The 25,722-nt window shown below is 37.8% G+C and overlaps 3 protein-coding genes across 5 annotated transcripts in view; 2 read left to right on the forward strand and 1 right to left on the reverse strand.

Moving 5' to 3' along the window:
* LOC121639106 (RNA binding protein fox-1 homolog 2-like) overlaps window positions 1-12,758 on the forward strand; it is a 41,856-nt gene extending 29,098 nt beyond the window's left edge. For 2 of the 3 annotated variants that reach the window (XM_041984328.1, XM_041984329.1), the window contains 7 exons: window positions 2,972-3,059; window positions 3,426-3,482; window positions 4,857-5,010; window positions 5,629-5,674; window positions 8,950-9,038; window positions 9,625-9,697; window positions 10,420-12,758. In XM_041984328.1, the coding sequence (XP_041840262.1) occupies window positions 2,972-3,059; window positions 3,426-3,482; window positions 4,857-5,010; window positions 5,629-5,674; window positions 8,950-9,038; window positions 9,625-9,697; window positions 10,420-10,464 (552 nt within the window). In that variant the 3' untranslated portion in view covers window positions 10,465-12,758. Of the gene's footprint in view, window positions 1-2,971; window positions 3,060-3,425; window positions 3,483-4,856; window positions 5,011-5,628; window positions 5,675-6,128; window positions 6,166-8,949; window positions 9,039-9,624; window positions 9,698-10,419 lie in introns of those variants that run through there. The other variant, XR_006010127.1, reaches the window with a different exon arrangement.
* A 1,870-nt stretch (window positions 12,759-14,628) lies between these two features.
* On the reverse strand, window positions 14,629-16,920 carry LOC121639124 (retinal cone rhodopsin-sensitive cGMP 3',5'-cyclic phosphodiesterase subunit gamma-like). The gene is made up of 3 exons (XM_041984351.1): window positions 16,857-16,920; window positions 15,357-15,476; window positions 14,629-15,270 (listed from the first exon to the last, which is right to left on the reverse strand). The coding sequence occupies exons 2-3, from the start codon at window positions 15,464-15,466 to the stop codon at window positions 15,153-15,155; spliced, it is 228 nt and encodes a 75-aa protein (XP_041840285.1). The 5' UTR covers window positions 15,467-15,476; window positions 16,857-16,920; the 3' UTR covers window positions 14,629-15,152.
* A 5,638-nt stretch (window positions 16,921-22,558) lies between these two features.
* LOC121639125 (retinal cone rhodopsin-sensitive cGMP 3',5'-cyclic phosphodiesterase subunit gamma-like) lies at window positions 22,559-24,273 on the forward strand. The gene is made up of 3 exons (XM_041984352.1): window positions 22,559-22,679; window positions 23,239-23,354; window positions 23,476-24,273. Exons 2-3 carry the CDS (start codon window positions 23,251-23,253, stop codon window positions 23,591-23,593), a joined length of 222 nt encoding a protein of 73 aa, XP_041840286.1. The 5' UTR covers window positions 22,559-22,679; window positions 23,239-23,250; the 3' UTR covers window positions 23,594-24,273.
* The last annotated feature ends 1,449 nt before the right edge of the window (window positions 24,274-25,722 follow it).

Consider the following 25,722-nt stretch of genomic DNA (forward strand, 5'->3'; position numbering starts at 1 on the left):
TTTACATACTTTGCATCCACTACTCTTGAAAAAGAGCACCAGGTCTCATGGAAGTGCATTTTGTTGTGACTTTTTTTTTTTTTTTTTGTTAGCATGAGCTCAGACTTGAGTTGCAAATGGCCTTGGGAGATAAAACACACCATGCTTTCGCCATTTGCTCTGGCTCTTGATCTTAAACCACGCTTTATATTTTCTTTTTACTTGCCGCTGAAGCTATTCTGCATGGTCTTTTTGGATGTCCTGCACTCTTCTATGTGTCTGTGTGTGGGTGTGCAGAATATTTAAAAAAAAAAAAAAAAAATGGAGGGCGGAGAAAGAAGTGATGAGAATGCCATAGATAGCTGTCGTTCCCTCTCCTTTCCTTTTTTCCAGATAGGTTCTTCTCCATCTCTTTCCACTCCTCTTCACCAGGCCAGTCTGTCTGTCCGTCTCTCCCAGTTTGTGTCTACATTTCTGCTCTACATCCCTCCCCTCATATCTCTGTCCATTTCCTTGTTCTGGGATGTAGTCAGGTAGCATTAACAGTGTTTTTCTTCTTTTTTATATATATATATATATAATCTGGTTAATGATAGTTTGTTTTTCTTTTTATCTTTTCTGATCTGTGTTCCTGGTGGGTTTTTTTGTTGTTTTTTTAGAGACTAGTTTGTTGTGACACGGCTGATACCTGTAGGTGACTGTTACATCACTTCCTCTCTACCTCAGGGTGGGGGTTGCTTTTCATTACCTCGTTTTGTTTGTTTTCCTTCCTCTCTCTCTCTCTCTCTCTCGCTCTCTTGCTCTCTTTCCTTTCTTTTCTTTTGGGTTCATCATTTCTTTCTTACATATATTTTCTCTATTTCCCTGATGATTTTTGTATGTTGTTGTTGTTGTCAGTCTCCACGGTAACTGCTCGCGTGTCCTCACGCCGTTTCCCTGGCAACGGTAAGTCGTGTACACATGGCATCATCTTTGAATGACCCCTCCCCCCTCCCCTCCCCACCCCCATCCGTCCAATCGAAATAAAATGCACCCAACACCCAAATGAAGGACTCCTTTGCTGAAGGGAGCTTGATTGACTGACTGATTGATTGGTAGAATCTGATTGGCTAATCCTGTAATTGATTGATAGATTGATTGGGGAGGTGGTGAATGAAACTACGAGATTAGCCATTGACCGCATGGCATTATAATAAGGCCACTTGTATAACTGAATGTACTGCATCTATCTGCAAGTGCAACAACTATGACTACCACTTCTTATGCATTCATTCCAATCACCTCTCTAACTGCATTCAGCATTTAATTCCAGAGCTGTATCCTGCATGGTTTACTCTCTTTCTAGTCATCTGTATGACGTCATATAGCACTATGTCATCTCTCTGTGTCATGTGTCAGCCAATAGCTGCATTTTTGCACCTTAGTGGGACAGCATGCCGAAGCATGAGTGCTATGTTAGCTTTGGAGAGGGGATAATAGCTGTCTGTATATCATGGCGTGCCGTTGTGCTTTATTATCACTTCCTGTACCAATGTGTAGGCTGCTGTCAAGGTACAGCTGTGCAGATTTAATATTCCAATTAAATATATGTATGTGGATGAATAGTTTGTGTCCCAAAAGGGGGCTGCAAGAACACAGTAACTTGAAGCAAATCTGCTTACATAACTTCGACAATTAGAGAGAGAGAAGGGGAGAAAAAAGAAGCTGCCCTGAAATAATTCGTAGTGGACTGCAACGTTTCCAGCAGTGACAGCTTTTCCTTGTTCTGATTTCTGTGAAGAGGTGTCTTTGATTTTACTTTTTGATCCGTTTGGTTCTGGATGGTGTGTGTCGGTGGTCGTGTGCTAAAAGGTGTTTCTGGTGTGACACTGATCTGAAATGCCTGGCAGTGGTTCACAGCCATGGTTCCATTTGGTATTTTAATTTACTTTTTCTTCTGCATTTCCTTTCTTTTATTTTTTTCCTTTTTTCTTTTATCTTTTATCTTTTTTTTTTTTTTTTTTTTTTTTTTTTTGGAGGAATGATATTTGCATCCCCCATCCTCTCTGTCTCTCATCTAGCCTCTTCTCTTTCTCTCCATTCTTGCACCGTTCATTATTTCGCCATCATTGCTCATGTACAGTTAGATCCAATGTAGGCAAATGTTCAGGTGTGTGTTGTATGTGTATGGCATCTTTATTGTTTGTTTGTTAGAAGAACTGCACATTTGGATGGATTGTTCACTCTCTGCCTTTCTCTTCTCCACCACATGTCTGTGTTGTTCTGTCTTTTCATGTGGACTGGCACCTCCTTCTGCATCCCTCTATTTCTGTCTCTTCTCTCCCTCCTCTTCCTCTTCTTTTTTCTGTATGATGTGATTTGATTGGGAGGGCTCTCAGCCTCTTTTTTTGATTGGTCTCTTGCTGCATCTGATGCTTGCTGATTGTCTAGTTTTGCTCACCTCTGGAGATGTGATGCGCTCTTGACTGGCTGTATGTAATTTATGTACAAACTCTTTGATGTTTTTATTTTTTTCTTCTTCTTTTTTGCATTGTGTTCAACTGATGAATCTGCTGCTTAATTCACCTTCTTTTCCCCTTTATTTAGCAGCAATATAAGATGTTCTTGGATTTCTTTTTTGAATGCCTTTGCTCTGAAATATTTTGTTTTCTTTGTTCTGTGTGCCGACGGTTTCATTGTTTGTGTGCAAAACTGCCTGACTATTCACCAGGATCCTCGTTTTTCTGTGTCTTTCTCCTTCAAAAGAAGCGCATGCCTCAAATACCATCGCTGCCCATCAACAGAATTAACCCTGTCATGAGTAAAAGAAAAAAACAACTGATAGAAGTATAATGACACCTCACACGAAAAGCAGAAGTTTCCTATGACAGCTCCTGTCTTCATTCTATTTATAAAAAGATTTGAATATGCAACTTTTTTTTATAGCTTCTCACAACTGGTTTAGTGACTATCGTGTTAAACTGATCCCTTAACCTTGTTGTTTGCTGTCCAGGTCAACAATGCAACAGCCAGAGTCATGACAAACAAGAAGATGACCACGCCGTACTCTAACGGAGAGGGCCTGGCAGCGTTACCATATGGTAATGGATTTAACTCAGTTACACCTGTGACATATTGATTTTTTTCCAATTTGGTTTCATATCACAGTGTGCCAAATTTATATAGACGCCTATGAAAATGATTAAAATTAGCATTAATGCAGAAAACTGGATTTATTCAACCTCACATGGGATGATCATAATTTCATTAGAAAAAAATCTATATATCAGAGCTGTACAGGTAGTGTGGCACTGAGTGAACTGCTTGTGGATGTAGCAGCTTTTTATAGATGCAGCTTCATACGGACTCTTTTTGTGACGATCAGCAGACTCGCGGAGGAGTGAAGTCTGGTGGCTTTAAGTCGCTTTCCAGTGAAATTTTTAATGTTCTGTTTTTGTCATTTATAGCCGGCTGGAAGTTGAGTCCTATGGTTGGAGCCATGTACAGCCCTGAGCTCTACACAGGTAAGACAACAAGAAGTCTAATACCCACCAGAGGAAGAACGTAAGCCTTTCTCAGTCTTATTTATCAACCAAAAAAGCAAAACATTTAGCTGTTTGCAGTTTCTCAAATATTACCCAACTGATGAAAAAAATAAAATAAAAAAAACTCCAAACTAAAGTCAAAATGTTATTCATTTATTTGTATTTTTACAACAGTTACTTTTTACATTTTGAAATAATTCTGTATACATTGAAATCTTTTTATTTGATATTAGAAATCTCTCCTACAAGAGAGACTTGGCCACAGTAGCAGCAATAAAATCAAAAGTAGTGTCCTCTGGAGAGAAGTAATGACATTCCTCCTTCGCTGCAGTATCTATAATACCCTTACAATCATTCATTGGTTTCAGCCTTTTTTGGTTTAAGTGTTGTTGGGAGATTGTTCCATGACTGTGGTGCATGGTAGGAAAATGCTGCTTCACCATTTTGCCTAAAACCCGGAGAACATTTGAGAGAACTTGGAGGTGAGCAGATGATAACTACTAGAGCTGAAGATGCATTGAGGATTGAGAGATTTTATGTTTAAAATTAAACTTAGTGAAACACGATACACTGATTTGAGGCTCCTAAAAGTGGAGCAGACTGCATTCTTGTACATATATCACCATAATCTATCTCAGACAGAACAGTAGCCTCCACAAACTTGACTTGAGACTTGATTTATTTCTAAAATTTCTAAAATAAAAACTGATCTTCCATTTGAGTTTCTTAACTATATATGGATATGTAATTTAAATGAAAGTTTTCCATCTATCCATATTCCCAAATACTGTAGTTATAGGAGGACCAATCCTTTCAAATGTAATATTGAGTTGGTTTAAAACCAAAATTTACTTTTGTACAAAGTGTTCCAGGTGATTAAAACATGGAGCCAATTCAGAAAATACCAAACTGCAAATCTGTCATGCAAAATTTGGCTGCTTTAAAGAAACTAAAATATCAATATATGCTGTTTTTTTTTGTTTTGTTTTGTCTTTTCATTACACGGTTTAACATGTGGGATCTCAAAGTTCTACACAGTCTCTGAACAACATCCAGCAAATTTCTCTGCATTATGTTCATAAAAGAATGAAAAGATAAACATTTATAATGTTGGTCAGGCTCACATGTAAAAATGTGAGGATAATAAAAAATGAATAATGGTGAGTTTGAATACACATGTCTGTAGAATGATTACTCATTAAGACTTAATGAGTTCTTTCTTTTATTTCCCTTCTTTTATAAAAAGTAAACTTATTAAAACCACACATTTATCTGAATATAATTAATAAGTAATGTTATTGTTGTATTTAAAACTGGAAGCTGCTGGTTGAAACTTGACTCTGACTGTGTCAGTACCAGGGTTTCCGTATCCAGCAGCAGCAGCCGCCGCCGCCGCCGCCTCCACCGCCGCGACCTTTCGAGGCGCTCATCTCCGGGGTCGCGCTCGGCCCGTCTACAGTGCGGTCAGAGCAGCCGTGCCACAACCCGCCATCCCGGCATACCCAGGGTAAAGTTCACTCAAAATCAAAATGCACAAATAAAAAAATAAAATGATCTGTAAGGAGTAATTAGTAAAGGAGTCAGCTGTCCTCTAAACGCATGGCTTCACTTATTACAAAGCTAGTAATCATCATTATGCATGCTGTGTGTTTGAATAGGTTTTTATTGAGATCTAATTGACTTTGATAGTTTTCTGAGCTGAAATACCATTTCCTTGTGCCTCCAAAGTGGTGATGAGATGATCTTGTAGTGTTTTGTTGAGTTTTGTTTTCTTTTTTTAAATTTTCCATATGAAGCAGCAGTAGTATCACTTAAAAAGTTGTTGTATCATACAAAGAGGTGGTATTTTTGTCTTGCATGTTGCACGGTGTGTAATAATCTCACCCTTCTTTCTCTTCTCTCTCTCACAATCTGTTTGGCACCGTTTTCTTCACCTCTCCCCTCCCCCCCTTTAAACCGTCACTCATGTTGTTTTTCTCTGCATTGCCCACACGGTGGCGCATCCCACCATTTTTTTTTTTTGTTTGTTTGTTTTTGTTTTATTTGGCCATCCCACCACGGCTCCCGTGTACTCTCTCCCTCTCCTTCCTTTTCCCCTTCCTATTGTGGTCTGTCTCCTTCTCAGTGTGATGGCCTATCAGGATGGTTTTTACGGTGCAGCCGATCTCTACGTAAGTATGCCTGTCTCTCCACCGCTGCCTCACTCGTCACCTACGTTTTCCTCCTCTTGCCTGTGGGTTTTCAAGTGTGAAACAGCACGGATCAAACCTGTAGAGGCGTTTACTTTTGGATTTTTTTTTTTTTATTCATCCCTTCTCCACATTTCATTTTAAATCTATTTTAAACAAGTTATATTTGTCCTACTTTTTCCCCAAAAGCACATAATCTCCACTCATGTGTCAGATTCTTACATTAATACATAATATTTCAGTGCAGAAACTCAATCACTCCTCAGTGCAGGACACCCTTAAATCACACACTCACTCCTGAGTAGACTCTTCTAGGGGTTGTTTCTGTGCATTTGTGAGTAAGTTTGTACCAATGTGATTATGAGTGTGTGCCTGTGTGTAATGGTGTGTGCGTGTGTGACCAGGTTGACAATAGCTGTTTCTGTTCTCTCTGTAGACTAGTGTTTCAGGACATTAGTGGCAGATTGCCCCAGGTAGGGTTTACACACTCTGTGTGAGAGCCAGTGTGCATCCTCCTCGTCTCCAATGATTGCGTGCTGCTAGATATTATTGACCATCTGAGATTGAAATGCCTTCTCTGTCTTCTTCTACTAACTCACTGGATTCTGACATGGGTGGACTTACGGAAGGGGGAGAAAATGATTAAGTTAGAACGTAATTTGACGTAGAAAATATTTCTTTTTTCTAGATTAAATACCGCATAAATAGGCAAGTATTTTCAAAGTCATGCAACTGAGATATAATTTCGTTATATGTAGATTAACTCAATTAAATCAGTTCCCTGTCATACATTCAGCCAAATGAATACAGTCTGTAACTTAATTACTTTTCATCTGTTTGCAGCTGCATATATAAAACAGAAGATTAAAAATAATTATAACTGCAGTAATTTCTAAACGTCTTAAGCCACTATTTTTTTTTTTCTTCCAAGGATCCAAACTTTCTTGTAATCTTTTAAAGGGGTCTTTAGCAACAGTTCTCCAGGCTTTCTGAAGGTCTCATTTAATATTTTTTTGTTTTTGTTTTTTAGAACTCATTTTCAGTCCAGTCCATGCATTTGATTATTTAGGCATTAAAAAGGTACCAGACTCAATGAATTAACCAGTGTTGCGTTTATGTGTTACAAATAAATTAGGAAAGTATCCTATTTAAATCGAATCTTTAGGGTTAAGCCTGTCATAAATACACATTTGTTGTCATTTATTTAGTTGCATCTACATAAAATTACCAACATTAACACAGTTGAGACGAGGTTTTGCCTGGAAACTTTGCATATCTCAGAGGATAATATGGTGTGGAGTGTGTTGTCAAAAAATGTCAGGGAATGTGAAAAGTGGCCAAAAACCCCCCCACTGTAGTAGATGAACAGAACATTCAGTTAATCCATCTACTGCTCACTGAATCCTCATCAGAAATGGTATCAAAGGAAGGATGGCTGTCAGGAATCTTTTCTTAGGAAAAGGAAACGCAGAGAAAAGTTTAGGTAGATGTGTGAAGGAGGTTTGTGTTGCAGCCAAAACAACGTGGAGGCTCTGTCATGATTTAGGACTGCATTCAGTCAGTCATTCAGGATCTTTTCCAAATTGATGGGAATACAAATGTAGACAAGTGTCATCAGATTTTAACACCACCTGAAAGAACCTGATTGGTATTTTGTCTTTTGATTTCATAACTGCAGTTCTTTGTGTTCTACGATGGGCGCTCTCTAAAAAGGTTGATGTGGGAGGAAAAGCAGATGTTAGTTCGATGCAGAACATCAGGTCAAATATCAGCCTGAAAATTATGGTCACAGTTTTCAGTCAAATGACAGTCCTGATAAAATAAGTGTTACTCTGCTATTATTTTGCTTTAAAAAACCGACAAAGATCAACTTAGTTGAAAAACTAGAGTATCCCTGTAATTTAGCAGGCAATTCGTTTTGCACACTGATCTGCTTCAGAATGATAAAACTTGCCTTCCCTTCCTTCTGTTTAGGTCCGGGAACATAATAATAACCACATAATAATTACACAAATAATAAGGAAAAAAGGGAAGAAACACAGCATAATTGAGATGTAGGTTTTTTTTTTCTTAAGGATCTAATGTGGCATCATTTGCTCTTCACACCGGCAGTAATGGGACGCGAATATTCATCCGATCGACGGTTAATTCAGACCCCTTCCAGGATTCTCCCTATCTGTTTCACCTGTGGCATGCTAACTGAATCAGTGTCAGCATGCAGACGTACTTACAAGGCTGACTCCCCCCTCACTTTTACTTTATTCCACCTTTTCCCTTTTTATGTTGCTGTTCCGTCTCTTCCATCTTTTTTCTTCTTCTTTAGTCTTTTCTCTTCTTAGTATATTTTACTATTATTTTCTCTCTCAGTCCACTCTTAAATTTCTCAGTTTTGTCAGACTCTTCTATCTTTCCACCATTTTCCACCCTCCCCCACCCTCATCACCTCCTTCCCAGTCCAGCCTTTTTCCCATAGCAGCAACTGTGTGGTCCTGAATGCAGGGACTTGGTCGTGACTGATTCTTTAGGGTAGAATGCAGTGGTGTGTGTTTTAATTTTTCTTATAGGGTAATTTGACCTAATACATGTTTTGAGTTTGGGAAAGCATGCTGTGTCTGTCAGTGTTTGGTTGCTGGCCATGTGAGAGTGTGCAAGTTTGCCTTTTGTTAATCCAACTGGCTGACTGTCGTCTTACACCTGTAGTATACTTTTATTTTATTGGTGTGTCTGTTCATCAGCTGTTCATCCAAACATAAATAATGACACAATCATCTTGCCACCCCTTCCCTTTTCTCTAACTGTGTGTTTTTGGAAGGGAACGGGAGTGGGGCACAGTTAAGGCTGTGAACTCTCTCCCTCCCTGTCGAACTCACACTGAAGAAAATGAAGCACTTAAGTCCTGCAAATGGTAAAAAGCATCATGTACAATTAAGGCTATTTTCGCTGAGTTAGTTATGGAGTGAGAGAGCCACACAGAGCCTGAGCTACATCCTTGTGAATGCTGTACTGCACCAGATTATCCAGTTTTGCTGACCGTCTGCTTGTTAATCTTTCGCTTTTCTCAGCAGTTTTTCTCTCACAATGTAACAAACCCTTTAAATTCAGCACTAGTGTTCTTTTCTGCAGAAGAAATGGCAAACACTGAGCAAGAGTCGTCATCTTCTTTTTGTTCCTCCCCACCTATTCCTTCATTTCGTCTCCCTCTCTCCTTCTCTGCACATCTCCCTCTTGCTTCTGTCCTCTTCATCGCCATCTCACAGGGTGGCTATGCAGCTTATCGTTACGCCCAGCCGGCTGCTGTAGCGACTCCTGCGGCTGCGGCTGCAGCAGCTGCAGCTTACAGTGACAGGTGAGTCGAATGCACACATCTTATTTCCATCTCTGAGGGGCCGGCATTTCAAGTCACAAGAGGGAAAAAATTACGACATAAGGACAGTTACAACCAACAACAAGCCAAAAAGTCTGGACTCTGTAATAAAAACAGTCCAACTATTTGCAAATAATCTTCAAATAATATTTTAATCACAATAGAAAATTGAAAATATATCAGTTGTTAAATGCAAGACTGTCTCAGATTGACTTGTCTCAGTTGGGATAAAATGTGATGTGCAATAAAAAGTTACATGATTGGGTATTCAAAGAGCACCATAGAGATTTAGAGACTCTCAGAAGTAAAGAGGGGCAGAGGTTGAGCGGTCTGCAAACATTGTGTCTATTAATTGTGGTGCAGTTTCAGAAAAACGTTCCTGAAGATAAAACAGCGAAGACTGAATATCCCATCATTTGTCCTTTAAACACCATAGATGACAGTGTGTCAGTAACTTGGTGAAAGTCATAAAGGAAAAAAATAGATTTGAAATAGTTTAGTGTTCTTCATTATTAATTAAATTTCCCTTCTTTTTTCTCTCTAAAACATCGTGTGATGTTTGTCACAGCTATGGACGAGTTTACACAGCAGACCCCTACCATGCTGCACTTGCTCCAGCTGCCTACGGGGTCGGAGCCATGGTAAGTTCAGACACCCCAAGTCTGGATTTCATGAAGCAGTTAAACAATCATCCAACATGTCGCTGATTGATCAACTGTGGATTTTGGACACTGATTACCATATTTCCTCAACTAAAACCTTGTCATTTTCAAATCCGCTATACTCCATTTTAAAAATAAAAGAAATAACAATTTTATTTGTGTTAACAACCGAGTTGCATTAATGCAAGATCAGCCGCTGCTCTGAGCTCAGTTTAAATGCTGAGTGAGCGACACATTACTGCAGCATTACCTTTACTTGTACTGAAGCTTTGTTACATCCTGACCTTGTGGTAAATAAAGGCCAGGTTACTGTTTGAGAGAAATACAGAATCTTTTTCATGCTTAAACCACTAAAAACGAGCATTTTTGTTTTAGAGCTCAAATCGCTCCAAACAATCAGTTTTGTGGCATTACTGGAAATTTTATGTTTACCATGTAGAGAAAATCAGCTAATATGTTTTTGTCTTGATAAGGTTTAGATGAGTGGCAGGATTTCATCATCTATCTGGAATTTAAATGACTGCCTGATTAATTGAAGTCCAACACAACAGATCTGGGGTCATGCTAATAGGCCAACATATAAAATAACAGCAACCAGCTCTGATTTAAAATAATCTGTTTTTCTTTATTTTCCTCATTATTGACTGAAAGTTTAAATGAATGCAAACGATCTAAATATGGTTTCTTCTCTTCTTTTATAGGCCACACTGTACAGGGGAGGCTACAGTAGATTTGCCCCTTATTAAAGACACTACATCTCACAGGAGCTCCTTTTCTTCCATTGAATTAATCTGAAAGAGCTCCCCCTGTTGTTGTGGAGATGGACTACACCCCGTTTTAAAAGTGTGGAGTTGACCACAACAAAGATATTTCAGATCCTACCCCAGAGCAGTCTCTATGTTTTCTTATATACGCTACTACAGAAATAGAGGAATGCTGTATTAAAGACTGAAGGATGGCCTTCACATAAAAAAAAAAAAAGAAAAAAAAGAAGAATAAATAAATACGACTGAAATGGCCACCTTCCCTATTGCACGGCTGTATTATAGTCTCCCCCTCTTATTCCCTCGGCACTCAGCAGCACAAGATTTGGGGACGGAGCCCAGATGTTCTTCCAAAGGCTGTATGTGGATAATGGACATTTCAACAGCTGCCACTCATGTGAGAAAGAGCTGAGCGCTGTGTGGCCCGCACACACGCTGCGTTTAAGGAAAAAGAGAGGGAAACAAGCAATCAAGGTGTCATTAAAAAAAAAAAAAAGTGGTAGAGAGAAGGTGCCTAGAGAGAGCGCCTGAAAACATTTTGAACCAGAACGATATGATAAAGCGCCCACCTCCCGAACGTGGGTGGATAGTAGAGAGATGTTTTCCATCCCTGCTGTGTTCTGCTTTGAAGGAGATTGGACATGGCAGCTTGGAGAGATTATGGAAAGCTGAAGGAGGGAGGGTTTATTAGAGCTGTTCCTTACCTCAAGTTTTCTTAGTATGTGGAAATGGTAAACCTTTAAACTTAAAATTGTTATGATATGCAAAGAAATTAGTTTAGAGAAAAAAGTTACCAAATTATTATTATTATTATTATTACTCTTGTAATTATTCTCATTATTATTAAACCATTATTATTATGTTTTGACCCAGCTGCACAGCAGTCACTGCTGTAATAGAGGTTTAACAGTGAACTTTGGGGTTGAAATCAGAAAATCAGCATCTATATGTCCACCTTTCAACTATATGACGCAACTACGTCTCACACTTTCCTGGTCACGCACAAATTTTAGGACACTTCGCGTGAAAACCATTAACACTACAAAAAGTGCAACACTACACTGCAAAACACTTCGTATTTAGTTGAGATTACGTCCAACTTAGCTCATTTACCTACAGCCCTTAGGTTCAGGTATCTGTTGAACCTTTAAAGTAGAGATGTATTATTTGGATTTTCCCGTCGTGCTCCATCTTTTCTAGAGTCAAGCACCGGATGAGTCTTCCTGAAACATATTTTAGTTGGTAATTGCGATTAAGATGCTGCCAACAGCAATTACTGAGCAAGAGAGATTCTGTCAGTGAGTTAATAGCGAATATTTAAATGCAAAACATGTTACTATTGTGCATATTTCTATACTATTGTACCCTATATTTCCAAAATGTGGCTTTTTTGGCTTTTGGTTTTTGTTCCAAAGATTTGTAGAAAGCACATCTTTCTGCTGTATGTATAAATATATTATCTTTGTTATTTGTTATTCTCATAATACGCTGGCTGTTTTTATTTACTTTCTTTTCATATGAGTGTTGTTCCTTTTCCAGTAAGGTGCACATTTCAAGTTTTATTTTGTGCTTTGGATTAAAGCTCGAGCAGTGAGCATACCCAAGTTGTGAGACCTGGAGGTGTGCAAGTAACATTACCAAAACTTTATTTTGTCCACTCAGTTGAATATTCAGGCAGTCCAGACTTTGTTTTTGTTTTTTTTTTGTAATGACTATAGGATCTGCCAGCATGATATTCTGGATTTTTTTTTTTTTTTTTCTTGTGTGATTGCGTTAATGTCTATATTTTGCTACCGTTATGTCTGGAATGAATGAGCACAGGTCTTTGTCAATTTGATTTAAACCAACTGGGTTTCTTTTTTCTTTTTCCTTATTATTATTATTATTATTTCATGGTTTTTACAGCAGATTCCTAACATTTCAGTGGTCAAATCTGTAGGCTTTACCAGTGTGGTTGCTTCAGGTTTGTTGAAGATATCCAGTAAAATGTCTGAAAGTGTTATTATTCGTACATAGGCAGGTTGATATTCCAGCTCTGTTTAAAAAGAAAAGAAAAAAAAAAAAGCTAGATATCAGTGTGGGATATGATCTATGCTGTGCTAAAACAGGACTGTTGAGAATGATTTTCAGTGCTACCTTTGTGTTTTCCACTTGTCACATATGGAAAAAACACAGGACAGTCACAATTGTTCTCATGACATGTAACTCTTTATTTTTTATTATTTTTTTCTTTGATAATATCTTCATAATAATATAGAATGTGCTCTGGACAAAATTTTAAAAAACAAAAAAAAAGGCACCAGCCAAAGATGCTAACAGTCCCCAGCATGTTCTGGTTCCCAACGTTAGAAGTGCTACAAAAAAATAAGAAATAAAAGATTAAAAATAAAAACACAGAAATGGTCTTTTGGAGCCACCGATGGCATGGACAAACCAGCATGAGCGATATTGTCAAGTTAAAAAAGAAAAAAGAAAAAAAAAAATAGTTTTGCATGAATCTTGTGTCTTTCATATTTGCCTCTAGCCGCAGCAGAGCCCAGCTGCTCTTTTCTTTACCACTAACCTTGATGGCGGGCAGCTGGCGGTTCGATGCCGGTTGACACAACAAAGAGCACAGAGCTATTTGGCAAAAAGGCCTGCTGACAACAAAAAATGGCTGCTGCAAAAATACCACGTAGCGGCTTCATTTTCCCGTCATGGTCTTCTTGCCACTGTATTATAGACAACTATTTAGTCATTCTACATAGTAACTATGGTTTTCTCAATGAACAGTCCTCTGTCCCGTCTGTACAACCCCACCCCCCCCACCCCACCCTCGACTGCCATTATGTTTTTTGTTATTGAATGTCCATATAAAATGTTTTATATAAAATGTTTTGTTGTGATTAAGCTTCCTGGTTGCTTCTTTTTTTAAATCTGATCATTTACTGAAGGGAATTAGTGTTATTTCACAGTTGCTCTTCAAAAAGATCACGTTTGAAGCTGAGTGATGATAAATCTGGTCCTTTACATTTACAACAAACCCATTCTGCCTTTATTTTTTTTCTTTTTATCAGAATTATTTATCTCTTTTACTCACTTTTTATGTGCTGTTTTATTTATTTATCTTAATTTTTTTTATTGTATTTTGTTTTATTCCAGTTTTTTTCTTCATTTTTTTCCTGTTTGTTTTATATAACTGAATAAATTTAGGCATTAAGGGGTTAAACTACTTACATCAGCTTGAATTAACTTTACACTGTTTAGTTTTTTGTGCATCTGACTATACATTTAAATGTACCCACCGAGCTAACGAGAAAACATTTTTTAGCATTTCCTCCTGCAGTGACGTTTTCACTGACAAACACCAGTTCACCCACTTGTTTCCATTACTGAATACTGGGATCAAGAATTCTCTGATTTCCAAATAATAATGAAAGGGAACGCCTTAAGAAGCTAGATTCCATGTGTCATTTCTTTCCCCAGAAAATAGCTTATAAAGTCAAGAAAGCTTTTTTTTTTGGATTTATTGACCTAAAACAAAAGTAGACTTTTGTGTTTTGAATCTAATTTAACTCTCCAGTTAAATGAACCACAAGCTGACAATATTCTGTTTGTAGAAAAGCTTAACAGCAAACTTGGAAGCAGCCATGTTTTTCCCCACATGATGCATCAGGCCTATAAAAGGTTGCATTCATAATTCAGAGATACCCTACTATGGATGCAACATTACTTTATACAGTTATACTAGTAACTGGGAGCGCCCAAGCACAGTCATATCTTCACCTAGATGTCCGTAAGGACAACAAAGCCCAGCAGCAATATTTGTATATATGTGGAAATGACATGTAATAATTTATAGAGAAGCTGAGACTGAAGGGGAGACAATTGTTGCATCTGGTGAAATTTGACTTTAAATGGAAGGTGAAGCCAGATAACTGCAAAAATTAAAACCAGCAACCAAATTTCATGGATGTCGAGCAATTTTGAACAAATCTAAATGTCAGCTGAACGGTGATGCTGGAGAAATATTTGAGGAATCCGTGAAAAACACGGTGTGATCAAGTAATGATTGTATGTTTACTGGGCAAGAGAAAAGGTTTAGCTGATTAAATCAAGAGAAAACTTGAGGAAATAACCAGTCAATGAACTTGAACCAACAGAGGATTCCAGTTTTGTCACAATTTAATGGCAATTTAATGTTTTGGTCCTCAGGACCAACATATTAGAAAGACTGCTGAACATAAACATCCGTTAAGACTTCAACTAATTACAGCAGCTTTAATGATGCACATCTGGACTTTACATCAGAATTGGTAAAAGTCTCTTCCACAGTATTGTATTCAGGATCAGTCAAATGACAAAAGTTTTACTTTATTATTCCGTATGACTGCTCAGACTCAAACAGTGGCTTTCCTATACTCACACATACATTCATTATTCATAAAAATAAAAATATCGAGACCTCAGCGAAGCATTTATAAACGAATAAATACAATTGATACCTTATACAAACTGTATTACAAACTATTTTGACACATCTCTGAAACAGCTGTGAGGATGGTTTTTTGTGCATTACAAGAACAGACATAGTCAGGTAGCCTGGGAGGCAAAGGAGAACGGGGTGAGATGGGTGCTGTACTGGTGGTGCAGGTAGGGAAAACTGGCAGTGTGAAGACACGGGAAGCTTTCTAGACAATTCCATATTTCGCCAGGTCGCTGAGCTCCATGTCCCCGAAGGCCTCCCATGGGCAGACCACTGTGATGTCTGTGCCCAGTCCCTCCATGCCGGGGATGTCGTCTCCGAATCTATGACAAAAACAAATGCTTCAGTTCCCAAGAATCTTTTCAGAAATTATGAGACTTTCAGAGGAAAGAAGTAGAAAGAACCTTACCCCTTCTGGCCTGGTTTAGGGGCCTTGCTCTTGAAGGTACGAGTGGTCCTCTGCTTGAACTTGGGAGGTGCCTTCTTGTCGGCGGGTGCTGCAACGGCTGCGTCTGCCATCTTTTATGCTCTGAGCCAAACAGAATCAACATGTTACTTAATCTTAATCTTTAACACCCTTTCCCATCATCCCGATCGCCTCTAAGCCCCAGCTCCCCCGCAGCTTGATGATATAAGTCTCCCAGGTGAGGTCAAATCATGGGCCATGACTGTCATAGCACTTTAAGCTAACACCATTACGCAAAGAGCTTGTGTCTATTTTTACAATTTATAGCTTTTAAGATTATTCTTGGCATAGTTATGGACTAGTACACTGGCTAAATTAACAGCTAAACTGAAGATAATACACTTAGTGTGGGTCAATAAATCCTGACTCCTATGAGGAGATTACAGATTTAGCTAATTTTCAATCAGCTTTAATCCGTCAAACAGGCACATTTTACAGGAAGGCTAAACAGTTTTACTCTACTGAAGGCTGTAACACAAAATAAATTAGTTCTTAGATTTTTTGCTTTCTTCTTTCAACCCTCCTTAGTGCAGCTTGTATTAACACATTTCTTTTTACACTTTAGACCAGTGTGTGCCGGCCATGGAATCAGACCCTCACTGATGAAGAAGCAGCATAAAAACGATGACAATCTCTTTTCAGAATTGTCATTTTTATCCTTTTGTTTTAGCATTTTTCTCTTTTCTTGTCTGTTTAGATGATGATTTTATTGGTGTTATCAGTTATATCATTACAGCCATGTTGTGCTGCTTTTTAGAGAATATCTTCAATTTAAAAGCTAGGACGGACTGCCGCTCCCAGTGACCCGGAATTAGAGTAAACAGGTACAAAAAATGGATGGATTGATATTTTTTAGTTCTGTTTAATAAATTTTGAGATGTCCTGCAAAAGTAAAAAAAAACAATCCCTTAATCAAACACTTAATAGGAGAAAGTCATAATTTTTGATAAACTATTTATCTTCCAATAAATCTTCAGTATCCCTGGAACATGAAGGGACACTTCTAAAAAGAAGACATGTTGTCAAAGGACTAAAACTGACCAGACGGGTTAAATGATTAACCCAACGCCAATGATTAATGAAGATCATCTCTAGTCTTTAAAATGAGATTACATTAAATCAAGCAAGGTGTTAGTTTGGTGAAACAGATTCAGTCGGGTTTGTCCACTTATCCATTAATTAATTTATTAATCTTTTCTTTCGTCAGATAAATTAGTGATAAATTGTGAGCGGTTGTGTCTGTAAGATGAAAGATCAAGGGAAAGTTAACTTTAAGAGCTAAGACAAGCAGAACTTTTGTTAAATTAAACAAAATGATAAATGTAAACTTTTTAAAGTTCTTATAAGGCAAGAACATAATAATAATGTTTGTAGCCAAAGTTCCCAGCAGTTACCCAGTTAGAGCTGAAGCAGAATAAACCAGTATCAGATTTGGGATCTTACCTGCTCCTGCAGTGGTATCGTTGGCTTCTGCTTGATGTCTCGCTGGTCAGCTTCTGTCTGTTTGCTCTTCTCGCGGCTGTCTTCTTATATACTTATTCCTCACCCCCCCTTTTTTCCTCTAATCCCGCATTAATGTGTGCTGCCATGTGAAGATACTTGCCACCTTGCATAACGAGGCACTGTGAAAACTAAATCAGGCACCCTCAAAGATTACTGTCTTCTGAAGAGATGCAGTTTTTTAAAAATAGAACAAAACTGTATATTATTAGTTTAAACCACAAGAAATGTTGTAGATGTGCTTTTAAAAAGATAAACACTACAAAGTCACAGATGAATGAGTTAATAAGATGCAGGAAGGTTCTGGAAAAGTGATGATGAATGTGTTAAATGAAAATGGCCTTGAATGAGATAGAAATAATGTTAAGATAGAGAGGGGGGTAATTGTTGTACATGTCGCATCATTAATATTTTAGCCTCCCCTGAGTTTTTGTGTCACATTGATAATCTGCCATTTAAGGATCCACTTAGTCTCAGCATTGCTCCTCACCCTCAGGCCATGACATGAGGGGACAGCTTAAAAGATGAATGGTTAAGTATTCTTTATCTGTCTCCATGTGACTGATCTCCTGAAAAGGAGTTCAAGTCCCCTCATCTCTTATATCACATGCTCCAGATCCTTTTGCAGGTGGTTTCAGGACACATCTTTGTTTACAAATGATGTGAAGTTTAGTTTTAGTTTTGATCATCTCTGCCAGTTGTTTTCATTTTCTGAAAGAGGTTTATACTGTACAAACACAAAAAACAAACTAACAAGAAAAAAGTTGAAACAATAAAAAGTGGCCTTAAAAGCAATGCCTTCCACCCTCCACCTTCTTCCCTAAGCTCCAACCTACCTCCAAGCCCCAAGGACCAAAAACTTGTGTTTTGTGTTATAAATAAATAAAATTACCTCAGTGAAAGTGGGATCTCACTGAAACACAAGAAGCTGATAACAGTTATTCATTAAGAGGTAAAAAACCAGATATACCAGTTTTAAGAAAAAAAAAAATTATTAAAATTAATTTAGAGACCAAACAAATGTTAAAATAAAAGCAAATACTAAGTTAAACTGGTTAATACAGTTTATGGATGAATAGAAAAAGAAATAAATGAAATTCAATGAAAAACAAGACTAATAAAGAAGGTTCTGATTTAACTTCTACAACATCTACTTTTTCTGCTGCCCTCTGGTCTTCAGTAAGGTTCTTCCACAGACTTCAGATGAGAAATGAAACCTCTCTGTGGTTTTATTTGCATCTTTCTTTAGGTATTATTCAAAGGTCTTTTCTAGAAAGCCTGAGGATTCTGGAGCATTTGCAAGACAAATAAATCCAATAAATAAGCAGGACCAAGATTTTTAAAAACTTTAAACCAATAAAAAAAAACTTGATTTCTAAAACTGATGTGCAGCCAATGTAGAAAATTAAAAAGTGTAATATGAACTTTCTGCTATTAGTCATCATTCACCCTGCTGGATTTTAAAGCAGTTGTGGTTTAGGTATATACTTCCTGGGAAGACCGGGAGGTAGACCATTACATAATCAGTCCTGCTGGTGATAAAAGAATGTGGTCTCCATGGAGTCTCTATGCTATCAAATGTATATTTGAACAAGAAAACATGGATTTTCTTTTGTCTTCCTTTTCTTTCTTCTTTTTTTCAGTATTTTTTATCATGAATAATATCATAAGAGGTCATTTTTTTTCAGGTGGAAAAGTAACTACACCCCATTCATTTATTATTACCCATTTCAACCTAAATAACTTGTTCTATTTGTGAGACAGACATCACATTGTCCACTGATAGGATGCAGGATTCATTGTTCACTCAGACCACAAGCTGCCATGATGCAGTGGAGCAACCCCAAACCATGACAAGTCCACTACTGTGCTTCACAGTGAATGGTTATACTTTCATGTTCTTAGGACAGGCTTCTGCAACTTGTTCAGAGCCGCAAATGTTACAAGACCTTTTGAAAAAAGAAAAAAAAAAAAAAACCCCAAAACTTATCATTTTTGATAAATATCTACTGTGAAACATTTGTTGTCATTTTTGAAGAATTACATTTTTATTTAGAGTTATAGGTTTATAGGAGTTATATAGGTTTTAAAATAAAGAAAACCATAAAACTTTTGCAAAGAGAGGATAGACAGAGTTTTTTCTATGGTATGTGGATATTTGTGGAAAATTATGTATAATAAACAAAAAGCCCATAGTTTCTAACCTAATGACAAGAAAAATAGATTAAAAATATATATTACTGGTACTTTTAGTGTCATTATGTTATAGAAATTCAGTGGAATTATTCCATGAAGAAAGAAAGAAAAATTGCTTAAAAAAAACTACATTTGCTATATTTTAAAACATTAGTTAGTTCTGTAGCATTTTCAGCTCTGTATTAGGAGCCATTCCAGAAAGCCACTTGTGGCTCCGGAGCTGCAGGTTGCAGACCCCTGATGTAGGATTATCTGGGGACTTCGTTTGTTGAGGAAATTCCAGTATCAAACAGTAAAGAGTTTATAATCCAATCATTTCTCTCTACTTTATCCTCTTTGGGGGTCACGGGGGGCTGGAGCCTGTCCCAGCTATCCCAGGTCCATCACAAAGACAAACACTTAAATTCAGACCCACACCAATCGGTTACCAGTTAATCTAGAATTTCTGGACTGTGGCAGGAAGCAGGCGAACTGGAGATCCCACACTGGCAAAATGTAAACATGAAAACATCAGATTGAATGCTGCAATAATACATGAATAAACAATACATGATATTCAGATAACATATTGATCACATACTGACAACATATGCTTCTTGTTTACATGTGAAATTGAGCTAAAATTGAAAATGTTCTTTTAATTATTATTTTCTTTGAACCTAATGGTCCCCTCATGAGTTTAACATGAAAAAAAAATTCAGATAATTTTCTTTTTAGTGTGTTTATTTGAAAGGATATGCAGATCTTTTAAATCCCTTGATGGGCTCACAGTCATCCATCACCCTTTTTTTCTTGGAGCCTCAGTAGATCTGATAATGATGACATCACATGTTGCATTAGCTTCAAGAGCTAAAAGAACAGCCGGTCAAAGATGTAAGAAGTCAAATAGGATCGGCTCCCATCACGGTCGACTAATCTGGAAACCCTCCTTTTAATGTTATAGATTTCAGTATGTTTAGAAGTGTACATTTTTTTGAAGAATTTATTTTGACTAATTATTAAGTTTATTACAAAATAAAATTTTATACACATCTAAAATTTTACATACATCTATTTATATAAAAATCAACTTTTTTAAGTATCACTGTTTCAAAAGATTAAAAACAACATATTTATTTTTTCTTTATTGATTTTTTTCATATAGTATATATATATATGTGTGTGTGCGTGTGTGTGTGTGTGTGTATGTGTGTGTGTGTCTATACAAATAATAATACAACATCACATACATATTCCATATTCCACACCCACCCCAGACCTTGCTATCACATATGATGTTATCATATGTTGGGTTGTGAAAAATTAAACAAATAAATTCCTTACAAATTTGTCTTGGATCTGGAATGAATGGTCATGCAACACTGTTAGAAAAGGACTCCATGCTTTCTCAAGCTTCCCTTCTTATCCATTAATTGTATATCTAATTTTCTCTAATTTCTAATTAGACATTACATATTTAATCCAGGGAGAAAATAAGGGTGGTGCAGCATCTTTCCACCTCAAAAGAATCAGGTGGTGGGCTAAAAAGAGTGCTGGAAGCCATTATTTTATGGCCCCCTGCTGGTAGCTGCAACCCTTCAGTAACTTTTCCAAACATTGACACCAAAGGGTTTGGATCTATTTTAACCCTCAAAACTGTAGTAAGTGTACTAAAAATGGCCTCCCAATATTCCTCCAACCTAGGACAGAGCCAAAACATATGAATCAAAGTCGCTTCGGTCATCTTACATCTATCGCTGATTGGACAGTTTTTTGGATAGATTATGGCTAATTTGAATTAGCATAAATGCACTCAATGTATTATTTTATATTGGATGAATGAGTGTCAATCACATACGTCAGTGTCGAGCACAAGAGTGTACTTGGCCTAAGATACTGGCCCATGTATTCTTCTCGAGTGGTTCTCCCAGATCCAGCTCCCATGCATAATTAATTTTGGAACTGGAAACAGAATTTAATGCAGAAATTTCTCTTAACATGATTGAAACTACATCCTTTTTTGTTGGGTTAAAAAGCATTGTATTATTAGAAGGGTTTGTTGGGAAAATGTAAGTTAGAGCTCTTAATATAGTGCATAACCTGTTGATGTGGTCAAAGGAGGAAAACTGTTTTCTATATACATGCCATTAAAGCATTTAAGACCTTTTCTGTGTCAGATAGTAAAGGCAGCATCATGTATTGGAGGTGCAAAGAGGTAATTGGTCATGAATGGACTGAAAAGGCTAAAAGTTTCCAGGTTAAAATGCTTTTGAAACTGAGAATTTCTCTTTATTACTTTCCTAACCATAAAGCTGACATGTGGCATCATCCTTAGAGGTGTTGCCGGACTCATTATAGCTGGCAGGGAAACTGAGGCACCTGAGTGAGTCTACATCTTAACCCAAACTCGTCAATCTTTATCTTGGTAATAATGTGCCCAGTAGGACATAGAGTATAACCTGTGTTTGCTGTTCCAGACACACATCCTTTTTTTTTTTAAATTTAGGAATAAACACAGGCAAACATTGGAACAAGTACAAAAATTTGGGGAGAATAGACATTTTAATTGACATTAATGGACATTTTAATACTTTCTCAGCATCCATAGAACCAAAAGTATTGGGACATCCCTCCAAGTCACTAAATTTAGATGTTTCAAGCAAGGCCTATAAAGACATGGAGGGACTTGACTGGCCTGCACAGCATCCTGATGTCAGCCCGTTAGAGCACCTTTTGGATGAATTAGAGGGGAGACTGTGAGTCAGGCCTCTTTGCCCAACATCAGTGCTTGACCTTACAAATACTAACCCTAACAAAATGGTAAAAAATTCTCATAAACACACTCCTAAAGCTTGTGGAAAACTTCCCAGAGGAGTTGAAGCTGCTACAGCTGCAGAGTGGGCCAACTCCGTACTAAACCCTGCAGATTTAGAACGGGATTATCATGAAAGTTCGAGCAAAGGCAGCTATCGCAATACTTTTGACAATATAGTGTATCTATATAGTTTACATTCAGTTTTTGGTATTTTTTCATATATGACTGTAAAACTGTAAATCTATCATAAGATAGTAGTGTAGCTATAAGATAAAGAGAGGGTTTTTTCATGCAGCAGTTCTTTCTGATCTTCATATCATATCAACTTGTTTGAAAAGTTGGTTTTGTAGTCAGAAAAAAAAATGAAAACACTTGCAGTTAATTTCTTTGTTCCTTAAATCAAAATTGTTTGGTGATAAAAACCAAAATGAACAACATTATCTTCAAATAGACCCCTTCCCGCTGAATTCTTTAAAGTAATTTTAATACTGCCACTCTATACTGCCCTTAAATAACACTTCTACGTTTCATTATAATTTGCACGTTGTCGGGCCTGAAATACACCATGTGCTTATATCGAGCTATCCTTTATCTCACCTATTTCTGGCTGAGCTGCTTCAGACAAGGGCTGAGCAGGGCTGACACATGAAAGAATGACAGAATCTGAGTGGATTAGGGGCTCGGAGGACTTTAAAAGCGAGCCCTCAGACTGAGAGAGCACCACAAGCAAGAAACCGACAGGCTCATCAGACAGCTTCAGGAAGACTGAACAAAAGGTGAGATGAAACTGCAATTTTGTCAGCTCTTGTTTGGGGACTTGGGGCTTGTACAACTTTGATAGCGTATATCACCCGGAGATGTTAAAAGGACTTGTATAGACTTTGTATGCCTTCTTTTCTGCTTTCAACTATTTTCTTAAAAAGGATCAAAGCAGGGGGACAGTGTTGCTTTTGCAGTTTTTTCTTTTTTCTTGAGTATTTTGACTGAAATGGAGCTGAGAAAAGACACTTGATGAGGAGTAGTTTGGTTTTTCCCACTTTCTTAGTGCTCCTCGAGGCCTTTAAACTTCTGTTTCCAGTGTTCCCTCATTTAAAATAAACTAAAAAGTGTCCAGGAAACTAGCTGTACAATTTAATTTGAAATGGTTAGTGCACATCTCTCTTGCTGACTGGTGTGATTGTTTGCAATCTCAATAAAAACAAGAGGAACTAATGTGAGGGCATAGTGATAGTTGGCATCTACAGTGTGTAAGTTATGAGTTTTAAGGGAGGTTTAAAGGGAGAGAACTTTGCATGATCTGATTTAATTTACCTCTTTTTTCTTCTTTTCTTAAAGCATCCAAACAAAATGGCAGACGTCGCTGCTCCCGCCGACAAGAAGGCACCTCCCAAGTTCAAGCAGAGGACTACACGTACCTTCAAGAGCAAGGCCCCTAAACCAGGCCAGAAAGGGTAAGGCTTGGATATTTCTGTGGCCAGACTTACAAAATATACATTTTCCAACATTTTAGGGCAGTCTTCATGTCAGCATCTCGGTTTGTACTCATCAAAGCTTTTCGTGTCTTTGATGCAGATTCGGGGACGACATCCCCGGCATGGAGGGACTGGGCACAGACATCACAGTGGTCTGCCCATGGGAGGCCTTTGGCGACATGGAGCTCAGCGATCTGGCAAAATATGGAATTGTCTAGAAACCATCCCGTGTCTTCACCCGCCCGTTTTACCTACCCTCCCTGCATCACTGTTCCTGCATCCATCTCATTTGTTTTTCCTTCCACTCCCAAGTTACTTTCCCTCATGTCTGTTCCTGACAAAGAACCAAAACTATTCAGAGATGTGTCAAAATAGATCCCTCCATCCTCTGCCTTTATCCTTCTTGCCACTATGCTTCCCATGTGGTCCTAATGTTAACTGACAAGCAAGTAATGTATTAACTTCATGTGCAGAGAAGGCAGCTTTTGATGTTTTAGAGTTTGACCTGATAAAAGCACCAAAAAGAAGAAAGAAATTCCTCCCTTCTTGCACTTTATTTTCCCTACCTTTCCACCAAATCTCCATCATCTATGCCGACTTGCTTCCTACCTCTTCCTCCTCTTTACCTCGTTTTTCCGTCCTTTATAACCCTTGCTTTCAGCACACAGAGAAAAAAAATGTACGAAATACATTTTGTTAATATGAAAGAGGACTTTGTATCTGTTATTGTGATATCCTCAGACTCTCCTCTTTCACCTCTTCTACTCAAAGCTGCTGATTCAACGTGCACTGAAGTCTGGTATTGTACTAGATAAATTACCTTTTGTTTTTATATCAGAAGTCTGTAAATCACTTCATGCTGTAGTAAGTAATATCAGCTCTGTCTATTTCGCAGTCAGGAGAGACAGCTGCATGAAAAACAATAAATGTGAGAATTTTCCACAGAACATCGTTGTGTCTTCATTATAAACAGAGTTTCACTCCCTGTGAAATGATTGCACCATTCTCCACAGCCGTCTTGTGCCTCACTTTGAATGTCTTCATTCTTGGTACAAGGTACCCTTTAGTGTCTCTGAGTGTGTGTGTGTGTGTGAGGCAACAATTTTCTATTTTAAAACTGTAAAAAAAAAATACTATCATGCATGTGAACTTTAAAAAGAAAACAAGGAGAAAATGTACTGGAAAAAAGAGGACATGGAAGATAACTAAAGCTATTGTTGCCATGGCTACTGGCCCTGCTTTTTCACAGAAATAGTCTGTTTTTAGTTTGCTTCCTTCAGTAAAGAGAAATCTTTTACTGGGGAGATTAACACTTGAAATCAACAGCAGAATCACAGCAAAGGTCACTATTTTTAAGTTATGAGTTCATCCACAGAACAGTTCTGACCATTGCAGAACTAATTTACAGTGTTTAGGTGTCATGACTATGACCCAAAATCAGACTGGGATGACTGGGTTAGTTGGTGATGGTTTATTTACAGGAAAGTATTCTAGTTGTCTTAAACAGCTTGTATGACCAGTGGAAGTGGAAGCCAGTGATCGAAGAATCTATCTATCTATCTATCTATCTATCTATCTATCTATCTATCTATCTATCTATCTATCTATTTCCAGTATATGTCTGAGTCAAATGTATTGTGGCTTTCTAAATTCAGCTACTCTTAAGTGTATTTACAGGCACTTGGAGTAAAAATAACAGCATCCTGACTATTTTGTCCTCCTGGTAAGAGGATTAGATTGCAAGTCAGTGACAACACCACTGTAGTCATTCAGGGTTATTTACTCTGTGTGCCTTAATTTGTGTCCTGACTGACTTTACAGTCATCAGTGACGCAGTTTAATTTGGCAGGTATTATCTCTTTGGAGATGCCTTGGCAACATGATACACTGGGATTACCCTGAAGCACAGGCAAATACCAATATGTTCATTATAAAGCATCAGGCTCCCCCAGGGCTTTTCTATCTGCTGCAAAGGGTTTAAAAATACAAAATGCAATATTTGCAATACAGAAATCTAATGCTAGTCTTTGGGGCAGGAGTGGCTCAGGTGGTAGAGTGGCTCGTCCAGTGATTGGAAGGTTGGTGGGTTGATTCCAGCTCCCCCAGTCAATCTGTTGCTGTGTCCTTGGACAAGACACTTCACCCTCCTTTACTCCAGTCGTGTATAAATGAGCATGAATATTCGGTGAAGGCGCGTATTGGCTGCCATGTTTCCGTCAGTCTGCCCCAGGGCAGCTGTGGCTACACAAGTAGCTTACCATCAGCAAGTATGAATGAGTAATGGATACAATATAAAGCTTTGGGTGCCTTGAGAAATGCTATATAAATCTAATCTATTATCATCTAC

Source organism: Melanotaenia boesemani, chromosome 4, assembly GCF_017639745.1.
Source record: "Melanotaenia boesemani isolate fMelBoe1 chromosome 4, fMelBoe1.pri, whole genome shotgun sequence".
In the NCBI taxonomy this organism is placed as follows: domain Eukaryota; kingdom Metazoa; phylum Chordata; class Actinopteri; order Atheriniformes; family Melanotaeniidae; genus Melanotaenia; species Melanotaenia boesemani.

What these genes read in the sequence shown, in the direction of transcription:
- LOC121639125 (XM_041984352.1), top strand. Translation starts at nt 23,251, where the DNA reads ATGGCAGACGTCGCTGCTCCCGCCGACAAGAAGGCACCTCCCAAGTTC. An exon ending in CCTAAACCAGGCCAGAAAGG is followed by an intron (nt 23,355 to 23,475) that starts GTAAGGCTTGGA and finishes TCTTTGATGCAG; the next exon opens with ATTCGGGGACGACATCCCCG.
- LOC121639124 (XM_041984351.1), bottom strand. Translation starts at nt 15,466, where the DNA reads ATGGCAGACGCAGCCGTTGCAGCACCCGCCGACAAGAAGGCACCTCCC. An exon ending in CCTAAACCAGGCCAGAAGGG is followed by an intron (nt 15,271 to 15,356) that starts GTAAGGTTCTTT and finishes TTTTTGTCATAG; the next exon opens with ATTCGGAGACGACATCCCCG.